The following is a 10,321-nucleotide window of genomic DNA, read 5'->3' on the forward strand; positions in this document are numbered from 1 at the left end:
TTCTGTAGAAGGACAATGACTCACCAGAGGATGAAAAAGGTCTCAAACATCTCAACAATTCCAACATTTTTAACACAGATTAAAAATGGAAATATTATCAAACGTTTTTTTTTTTTTTTATTGATCAATATTGTTCATATGCCACCAATTTAAAAATCTAATTTGCTCACTGACAATCTCAAAGTAAAAACTTAACTTAAAACTGAGCATCCTGATATGGAAAATATCCAGTCAGTGTTTGGAATGTTACAGGTGTAATGTAAAGAGAACAGCAGTTCTAGCATGATAAATCCAGTTCTATGACATAATATAAAATCACATTTTTGCAGCGTTAAACAGTGCATGACATCATTCCCGAGAATTTTACAACATGGTGCAGTTTTATGAAGAAGTGGTTTTCACATACAAAAAAAGGCACTGTACTTTCATGTGTTCTGTATTTTTACAGCAGAACTGACATGTCAGTATTGCATTGGTTTATGACTGGAACAGATCACAGATGGCCAGCTGTGTTTTAGACACAGACAGGGCTGGGTAAAGAGGGTCAGTAAACCTGTGCTTATAGGAATGCATTAGAGCTACACTGCCCCCTGGTGTCACATTAAAGAATGATAAAATACCCTCTTCAAAGTCGAGGAACACTCCCACCTTCTGCAGCATGTCGGCATCCACAGGAACTGACACTTTGTTATGCAGAGCTTCCACCTTCCTTTTGTCACAGGCGAGGCACCAGGAGTAGCTGTTGAAGCCCAGACGAGAGTTGTCCTTTTGGCCCTTCCTCTCAATCTGTCCCTCACTCAGCCCCACCTTCCAGCGGCCGTCCTCCACAGACACGTTCACCTCCCAGTACCAGCGGCCCCCCTCCAGGGCACAGGAGGCAAGGACTTGTGGGAAGGAGCTGAAGCGAGCGTCGTGCTCTGTGTAGAACTGCTGAGCCTCGCTGTAGGTCACTCTCCTGTTGCTCTCAGACAGCTGCAGCTTGGAATGGGCTGTATCTGCATCCAAGACGGGGACAGTACCATCTGTACACAGAAAAGGAAATAAGAAATAAAAGAATTTCTTATATCAGAACATTAAGACTAACTGAATATAGCACCTTTAAGCGTACAGGATGCATTTAGTCCTTTGGTTTAATTGGATGCGATTCATCAGTAATTAAGTGGAGAGTAAACAGGTGCCGGTATAAAAAAATTCCACTTGTCTCACAGAGCAGTCTGTAGAGGTCTCTGTCTTTGCCTGGCACAGTGATGATCACTGTGTCCAGCCGCTTCTCTGTCCACCTCTGCAAACATTTCAGCCGGGCCTGATCCACTTCCTCTGGAGCCTCGAACTGCTCCACAAAGTTTCCTCTGACACTAGCCCTGGGGAAAAGAAGCAGAGAATTTAGGGAGCATAAATACTTAAGACTATTAGACCTCTTTATTCCCTGATGACCCCATAAGGTAGGGTATATTGACATAGCTACACAGACACAAAAAAAGAAACAAACAGATACAAAGTAAGTGACCAGCAACACTTAAATACGGCACAATAAAGAAAATTATATTTTAAATATATATTAACAAATATACAAATGAGCAAACAAGCACACTCTGGTAAATATTAAGTAGTTACTTATAATTAGTTAGCCATTATTATTTTAGCAAACTTAGCAAGATTGGATAAAGCTTGTGAAAAATGGCCACACAGAACTGTACCCACATTACACATCTACCACAACTGGCTGCAGCTGTTATTAGTGATATGCATGTCAACATAACATCTTCATTGATCTCTTTTACAGGTAAAAAAAAAAAAACTGGTCACAGCAAAAGGTCTGTGGATTAAACAGGGGCACTGTCTCTGGAAAGAAACATTGCTACAGATTTTTTTAATGTTCTTGTGTGCTAATTAGGATGAATCAGCACTTTAAAACTGTTATGTATGTATGCTCTGTTGGTAGCACATTTAGTTATTGACATGTTCAACAAATTGCTGCTTTCCATGCAACGAGGTAGAAGTTGAAAGAGAATCACTTACAGATGGGTGACTTTGCTGTACTCCTGTCATGTGAGAAAGAGGGAAAAGACATTTTCTGTGGGTTAGTTTTCATAAGCCAACAGTATATCTTATATATTTTACAAACAAACAAGGAGGTTTTTTCCTCCTAACACTTAACTCACCATAATGAAGGCCTGCTCCTGTATGCGTTTATCTCCCTTGGCATCAGCTAGTCCCTCCAGAGTGTGGAGGCCTTGCTGGATGGACAGCAGGGAGCTCCGGAGGTGGCTGAGTTTCTCCTCTAGTCCACCCAGAACCCTGCTCTCCTCCTTTATCACACACTCCAGAGCTGATTGCTCCTCCTGCTCCAGGGCCTCTCTGATGGCTCTGTACTGCTGCTGCACTCCTTCTCGTGACTCACTTAAAAGCACCTGGACAGACAAACTGTAAGTCAGTGTCATGTAATGTTATATTTTTCTCATCTGTCATTGCAGTTAGAGGACTCTGAAGTCCAATCACTAGTCTACCATGCAACCAACAAAAAATTAATTAGAAATCTGAATTTAAGATTATGTTTTTTTTTTCAAGCTTTGTGAACTTTAAACATCAACTTTAAACACTTAAAGAGTGCTAATATTGTTATTAAGGATGATTAGAAATCTGGAATTTGTGTAATACAGTTCTTTACGATTGCTTGCACAGTAAAATTAAAAATAACACAGTTAATGAAACCTGACACTCAAGGAGCGAAACCAAACTATACGCAATGTCTCAGCCTCCCTCACACTAAACACACTTCTCTACAATACACACAGAAATCTAACTTTTCGCTTATTTGCCATTTCAAAGTACTGCCTTGTACCACACCTATGAACCAAGTGATCAAACAAGGCTGTCAACAGGTGAGTTTTCCTGTCTTCAACAAACGTTGGACGGCAGCGTTGCAGTAAGAGGGAGAGGAAGAGGGAGAGGGAGAGTGAGGAGTGTGAGCAATATTGGTTGACCATGTTGTAAACCATGGGGTTCACATAGAGAGAGGATGGCCGGAGGGTTCAGCCCAACCTCAGCAGATACACTGTTTCAACAGCAATGTGGACATTTCAACAAGAACATATATGAAAAACAACTTCCTCTGCTGTCAACAGAAAAATCTGTACAACGTAGCAACTACATCAGTATTTTTTAGTGCCAATGTTTGAAACAATGCCTTGTACGTTGTCCTGTGGGATTTAAGATGTATTTTGATTTGTCTACATATGAGTGAGGGTCAACTACGTTAAGAGGGAAGGGGCCATTATTCTTAGAGGAACATACAAGAGATAATGTAAACATGGTTTGGGCCAATAATGCAATACACCACAGGGAAATTCAAACAAACATCCTCAACTCTGGGGTGAACATCACATACTGATGAAACACCTCTGCCAAATGAATATATGGTATGTAATGTAAACTTTAGTATTGTGCACTGCATACAAAACCGTTTTACATGTATGTGTGTATTTTCGGCCTAAATTGAACTACACGATGTTGTGTTTTTCTTCAGAGAATTGTGTGTTGTATTTTTGACAAAATGACCCGTGTGACATGAAACTGAATGTGTCTCACACATGACTGGTGAAAACTGTAAACCATTTGTAGCTGATTATATCTGCTTAAAAAACTAAAATTTCAATACAATGTTATAACTTCCTGATGCTCACTGTGACTTTCTTTGACTTCAAAAACATGCAGATAAGTCTGCACATCTAATAACATACATACAGTATCACCTTGAGCCAAAGTAAGAATATATCTTATCCTGTTTTACTGAGCAGTTTGTGTAAATATGAGCATTAATTAGAGAGAACAGGAGAGTTCATTCTCTTACTGTGGAGGTCTCTTTCTTCTGCATAAATTCAGTCACTCTGTTCTTCACTTGCTGTTCAGCATCCTGCAGTTGTTTGATCTCTTCTTTCAGGTTCCCCTTGGAAAAAGGCATACAGAGAAAAAACAATGATTTATTGCTATGGCTAGGTTTAGATGCATCTCAACTTTAACCACAACAACTATGTATCTTACAGTATGTATGGCTCTATAATTCACCACTCACCCTGAGCTCTCTCTCTGCCTCCCTGATGCTGATGCACACATGGTCACGGTGGGAGCCTATGACGGTACACACCGTGCACACACACACTCCACACTGGCGACAGAAGATTCTGTTTATCTCCTGGTGCTCCTGGCACCTCCAGGGAGAAATGTCCTCCATGGGAGGAACCAGGGTGTGATTCTGAAACACGGGGGAGTCCAGGTGGGGACGCAGGTGCTCTGTACACATGGAAGCTCCGCACACCAGGCAAGTCTTCACAGCAGACTGATACCCAGTTTTAGGGCAATAATGGCAGGGCACAGGGCTGGCATTTTTGTTTTCTGGCCTGGAAAAGACGCCAAGGCTAGAGGATCCTGGAGCAGCGGCAGGATGTTTGGTGAGTATCAGAGGTGACTTGACGTTATGTACTGGAGACTTTTCACCAGGAAAGAAATCATATTTGGCAGGTGAGGCAGATTTTGTTGGTGAGGCATGAATTCCTGTCACTTGTGTGTCTTTCCTGGGTGTTGCAAGAGGAGGTGCATCACATATATCTACTTCATCTGAGCTGTCAGAGTCATCCAATGTGATTTCTTCTGGTTTATGCTGGCTCTGCTGGACTGAGATGTCTTGTGGCACATCACTCGCAGGTACTGCCTTGTTGTCAGACTTGTCACTGGAGGATGTGCCATCACCACGCTCAGACTGTGTAGATTCTGGGTGCAATGCTTTCTTGAATGTCTCCACACCTGTCGACTGCCCAGGTTTATCTGAGAAGGAAGTGGTGGGAGTCTCTGCGTCACTGGGCTGCTCACGGGGAGATTCCACAGTTGATCGCTTTGTGTCAGGTTGTTCTGGTGCAGGTGTGCTGGCCTTTCTCTTCCCAAGGAGTCTGCTGGTGAGTGAGGGTCTCCTCAATGTCGAGTCAGATCTGTTTTCTTCATCGTTACTGGATGTGGCTAAAGAAAAATAGAGTAGGTTGATTTAGCACTTTTACATAAACTCCCACAAGCTGCCTATTGCCCAAAACAAATGCACTAAACTTTTAATGCCTATTAAGCAGTTCCACTTTAAGCAATTCAAGCAGTGACTGTGTAGCTCACTTGCACTTCCTGAAGCCATTGTATTGCCTTGTACGTTCACTCAGACGCCATGACTTGATTTATGTAACTGCTGGTGCTTCCTTTCATTGATGACATTTGACAAAGACACTGTATTTACTGTGGTTTGTTCATGTTATGGCCGCTACCTGGTCCACTCAAAAAAATCTGTATAAACACAGACACCGATCCTGAATATCATATCGGTGCATCTTTACGATCGATAATAAACTTAAAAAGACCAACACTTGCAGCTTTCAGAGCAATTGTGATTTAAAGTCGCTGCTTGAATCCTTGTGGCATCAGTCAGAAGCAGTGAAATACAAATTACATAATGTGGAGATGGGAAAAGTCTTAAAAATCACAGTGATTTATGGCAAACACAGGAAAACTGCACTGGCACATACTAAAGAATACATCAAAAATGAGTTAGACTTTTACCCTCAATGACTATCTGCTAAAGAAGAAATTTGGCCTAAAAATGGCTATTGAGCCACTCTGGCCCCGGTCAGTGTCAACAAACATGGAGCAAGATTACCATTGAATCACACAAGAGCTAATGATATTTTGAAGATGTGATTTCACTTCCTGTTGTGTGAAACTGGGAGAAATAGCTAGGTACATTTACTCAATTACTGTATTTAAATCAAATTTTTAGGTACTTGGGTATTTCAATTATGATATTTCATACATCTTATTCAGATGTCATATTTCACATGTCTATCAAATGTTAGTAGGTCCATCGAAGAGAGTAAAATAGGGCTGGAACTAATGATTTTCATTATTGATTAATGTTACAGTCATTTTCTATGGTCGATCAATTGTTCATTTTGTTTATAAAATATCAGACAATAATGAAAAATACCTGTTACAATTTCGCACAGACCAAGGTAATGCCTTAAGATGTCTTGTTTTGTCTGACCAACAGTCCAAAGATATTCACTTTACCGTCATGCAAAGAGAAGCACCACCTCCTCAGTTATTTAAAGCTTCTCATATGTTTGGTATTTTGCTTAGAAAATAGAAAAAAATGAAAAATATTTGCCAATTAGTTTTCTGTTGTTCCACCAGTCAAATTGCTGCAGCTCTAGAATAAAGCAGGTAAAACTAGCTCTATCTTGACTAACTCCAACACTGAGGTGCTGCTTACACTTCCGTCAGTATTAACGACCTAATAATAACAATAACAACATAAGTATCAGTCATGGCACCCATTTTTTTGGCAAATCCAGTACTTTTGATCCTTGAAGTACATGTTGCTAAAACTATTTTTGTACTTTTACTCAAGTTTGATCTTTACTTAAATATTACATTTAGTTAAGCAAAGAATCTTCTTTCACCGGGGTTGTATTTCCTGTTTAGGAAATCCGGCTTATTATTAATTAGAGTGCAAAAGTAGCTAAAGAATGATGCGTGCTTGCAGCTATGTGTATAATAACATTATACGAAAATTAAGTATCAGCCTGTTCAGGGGATACCTGCCGGAAGTTAGATAAATTAGCTAAGGTTACCTTCCAGTCACACCTTCATCTATTGTACTGTGTATTGGGCGACTTAATAAACAGCTATTTTTAACGGAGCGGTTAAACGCACAACTCTAACCCAGTTTTGGCTGTACCTGCAGTGCTGCGAGGCTGAGCTCGTCGACTCGGGGCGGGCGGCCGTATAAAGCTGCGGTCAAACGGCAGAGTCTGGTACACAGTTTTACACCTCCACTCCGGACAATGGAACGGCCCGTCCGGCGTTATGCTCCACAAGTCTCCGATACATCGTCGACAGAATCGGTGGTTGCACTTCAGAGTAACGGGCTCCCGGGTCAACTCGTTGCACAGGGGACACCTCGCCGGAGTGTCCAACGATGCTCCCATTTTGTTTTGACTGATGTTTAGTTTCTGTTTCCGGAATGTCAAGCAGAAGAGGCGGAGCTACATGTTTGAATCCCGCTTCCCGTCCCATGGTTCAAGTCTTAAAGGTACAGCTGAAAGAAGTACATCATGCATTATTTATATTATTATGTATCATCATTGAAATATTCCCTTACAAATCGTACATTCAACATTCTACTTACGTAAAAATTATTAGTTTCTAAGACCCATAAGTAAAAGTACTCATACAGAACATATTTTATGTTGCTGCAACAATTTACATCAATAAAAATTATTAATCAAGTGAAATAAAACTTGGTTGGCAATTATTTTGACAGTTATCCAATCAGTTGCAAATGTTGCCAGGGTAAAATAAGATTTTAAGCAATAATATAGCAGCAAACTATTTTTATAAAGATATAGTGGAGTAATGGCGTCCTGGGCAGAAAACCACACCAGCACTATACCTGTTGTAATCAAGTGGCAATTGGTTGTAATCCATCTTCTCTGTTTATTGTGTTGGTATCTGGTCTGGCAGCATGTACGTGTCCGTGGGTGTATGCGTGCATGTTAGTGCATGAGACTCCCTCCTGTGGTCCTCACAAAGTTTCGTGAACACACAGGCACTGCCCACAGGCGAGATGACACAGTGCAGAATGTGGCGTTCAGGTGAATGTTACTGTCCAGAATCTCCCACACTAAAGAAACCACGTTTTTGTCTAAAAAGACCCTGACAAAGAAAAGGATTGGACCAGACCACAGGTGGACTTGCCATGGGAATCACCAGCTCAGATCTCGGCCAGCCGGTGGACTATCAAAACCTCCATAAAGTTTTAAAAGTTACCGGCTCCGCCAATTCATGCTGCTCTGGCTTTACCGAGAGGAGAGCCCCTAAGAGCGGCTAAAGGGCTCCACCTTGACTCGGAAATGGTTTTTCTTCTCCTTGATGGTAAGTAACTTAATGGCAACATATTGTTACATTTCTGTTTTCGTTAGTGGCCGCCTACAGTAGGCATGATAACGTTAGTTTTCTCGCTGTTACCAATATTATGACTTTGTTTGGCTAATAATTGCTATGGCTAGCTAACAGCCACCTTTGCTGTGGGGCAGGTCATGGCATCGCCAGCGTGGGCTAAGGGTGTGGTTGGATCGCTTTTTGTTGGCGTTGTGTACACAGGGTAACTTTCAGTTGTGCTTCTTGTTGTGTGTTAAGTGGCAGCTTTCACTGGACTTTGTAGCGGTGAATCATTGTTAACATGAACAAACTGAAATTTATCTGATAAATATGGCTTAATCCAGTCCAGTGCGGTTCCTGTGATGCCAATGACATGTTCCACGGGAGGCTGGAAAAAGTCTGTAATTGGCTAAACTCTCTGGATCAAGAGCAGGATTTTTAAGTAGATGTTGCTGCAGCCTTAAAAGCCTGTGCTACATAACTGCTATTTATAACATTAATAAAGACAAGTTGATCAGATGTAATATAGACGTGTTGATTAAAGGAAAAACATCCTTGATCAGTCCGGTTGGAAGAGGGTCTAGAAGACAAGTGGGTGGTTTGGATGAAGAAACTGTTGAAGTTAGCTCAGAGAGATCTATAGGAGAGATACAGTCTAAATATAAATCAGGCGTCACAGTTGATTTCAAGGCTACTATACTGGACACAAATTACAATTGTGGGAAGGAGGTAGAATTTTTTCTCTAATATTCACAATCTTATTTGTAAAGAAGCTCATGAAGTTATTACTTCTGAGGGCTAAAGGAATATTCAGCCCAATAGAGCTATGACTGTCTGTCATCCTGGCTACAGTGCTGAACAGAAACCTGGGCTTGTGCTTGTTGTCATCTATCAATGATGAATAGGAGGTTCTGGCATCATGGAGGAATTTTTTGTATGTTAATAGACCATCTTTCCAAGCCTTGTGAAATTCTTCTGAATAGGTGAAACATCCCTTCCTTCCCAGCTTTTGTGAATTATATTCGAAGTAACAAGTAACTGTAGCTTTAGAAAAACTGCAGTAGAGTACGACATTTCCCACTGAAATGAAGTGAAGTAATAGAAATAGAACAGAGGCTCAATCTAGCTAACACTTTCCATGTATTTTATGTCTCTGGTCAATCTTTAGTTGTGATAACCATTGTTGGCAACTCTATAATTGTTATGAACTCATGAACCACCTTCCATATTAAAGTGGACCTTGATTTTTCATGTAATATGTTTGGTATCATTTTAATGGGTACATTCTTGTCCTTTATTCGTTATTCATTCAGTCTTTATACAGAACTGTCATCAGGAAAATATTCTTAAAGTATCAAATGTATTCATTATAGCTGCGTTAACACAGTATCATTTTCATGTAGCTGTGGCTGGAGCTAATTTGAACTGTTGAGTAATTAAAAGCTCCTTGCACACCCATGGTCCATCTCCACAGGTGGTTTCATGTATTTTGCCCGATGAGATCTCTCCTCTGGACTGTGAGCATGCACAGACTGGGCTAGAATTTTAATTTATCTGTGCCAGAACTTCTTCCAAACTATTTTCCCAGGCACCAGTTTGTATCATTCATGAGTCATGATTCTGCCATGAGTTTGTCCTGTGGAGCCTAAATTCATTAATCATGATTTAAAACATAACATTGCATAACTGTTTCTACCGTAAGAGGGTAAACAATTAACCTACCAATGAAATCTCAGATCAGAATACTGCTCTGTCATTTATTTATTTTACTGTCATTTTATGCACTCACTCATTGAGCTGCAACGAAATGCAATTAAACAAAAGTTACTCCTGCTCCCATCCTCTGGATAGCCAAAAGGACTCCCATGAGGACAATGAACCGTGCACAACCAATCAGTTGTAAATGTTCTGGATAAACCAAGAGCTGATCTGGACGGCTGACAGTACTGAGTGTTATAAATCAGAGTAATCAGCTTTTCAACGATTCTTTTCTATTCCAGAGGACAAAGCCATCTGAGCCATAAAGACATGTTGCTTTTATGCCTTATAGCACCAGATGGGAACAATAATGGCTTAAAGTGGCATAAATCTTGTTTTCTCTCATGTTTCTCTCCACAACATTCTTGTCTGTGTTGTGGTCTTGACTTGTGACTTGGATAAAAAGACTATTGTGACTTGTGAGCTAGAGGTTAATCTTTTAATCTCATAGCAATTTTGTCTCTAAAAGAAACTGCATTTTCTTACCAGCCATGTTACTTGTGTTGCTTGGAATTATGAAGTCAAGAGTTGTGGCCTACCGCAGAGCTATTTTTTTTTTCTCTGAATTTTTAATGCATTCATGGAAATAAAG

The 10,321-nt window shown here is 40.5% G+C and overlaps 1 protein-coding gene across 1 annotated transcript; it reads right to left on the minus strand.

Moving 5' to 3' along the window:
* Positions 1 to 7,019, minus strand: LOC111229693 (E3 ubiquitin/ISG15 ligase TRIM25-like). Its single transcript, XM_022756117.1, has 7 exons — positions 6,770 to 7,019; positions 4,073 to 5,010; positions 3,851 to 3,946; positions 2,163 to 2,411; positions 2,020 to 2,042; positions 1,207 to 1,361; positions 1 to 1,022 (listed from the first exon to the last, which is right to left on the minus strand). The coding sequence occupies exons 1-7, from the start codon at positions 7,017 to 7,019 to the stop codon at positions 478 to 480; spliced, it is 2,256 nt and encodes a 751-aa protein (XP_022611838.1). The 3' UTR covers positions 1 to 477.
* Between the last annotated feature and the right edge of the window lie 3,302 nt (positions 7,020 to 10,321).

This window comes from Seriola dumerili, unplaced genomic scaffold, assembly GCF_002260705.1.
Source record: "Seriola dumerili isolate Sdu_G_001 unplaced genomic scaffold, Sdu_1.0 BDQW01000242.1, whole genome shotgun sequence".
Taxonomy (NCBI): Eukaryota; Metazoa; Chordata; class Actinopteri; order Carangiformes; family Carangidae; genus Seriola; species Seriola dumerili.

What these genes read in the sequence shown, in the direction of transcription:
- LOC111229693 (XM_022756117.1), bottom strand. Translation starts at nt 7,019, where the DNA reads ATGGGAGCATCGTTGGACACTCCGGCGAGGTGTCCCCTGTGCAACGAG. An exon ending in TCAGCCTCGCAGCACTGCAG is followed by an intron (nt 5,011 to 6,769) that starts GTACAGCCAAAA and finishes ATTTTTCTTTAG; the next exon opens with CCACATCCAGTAACGATGAA. An exon ending in TACAGCAAAGTCACCCATCT is followed by an intron (nt 1,362 to 2,019) that starts GTAAGTGATTCT and finishes TCTTTTCCCCAG; the next exon opens with GGCTAGTGTCAGAGGAAACT.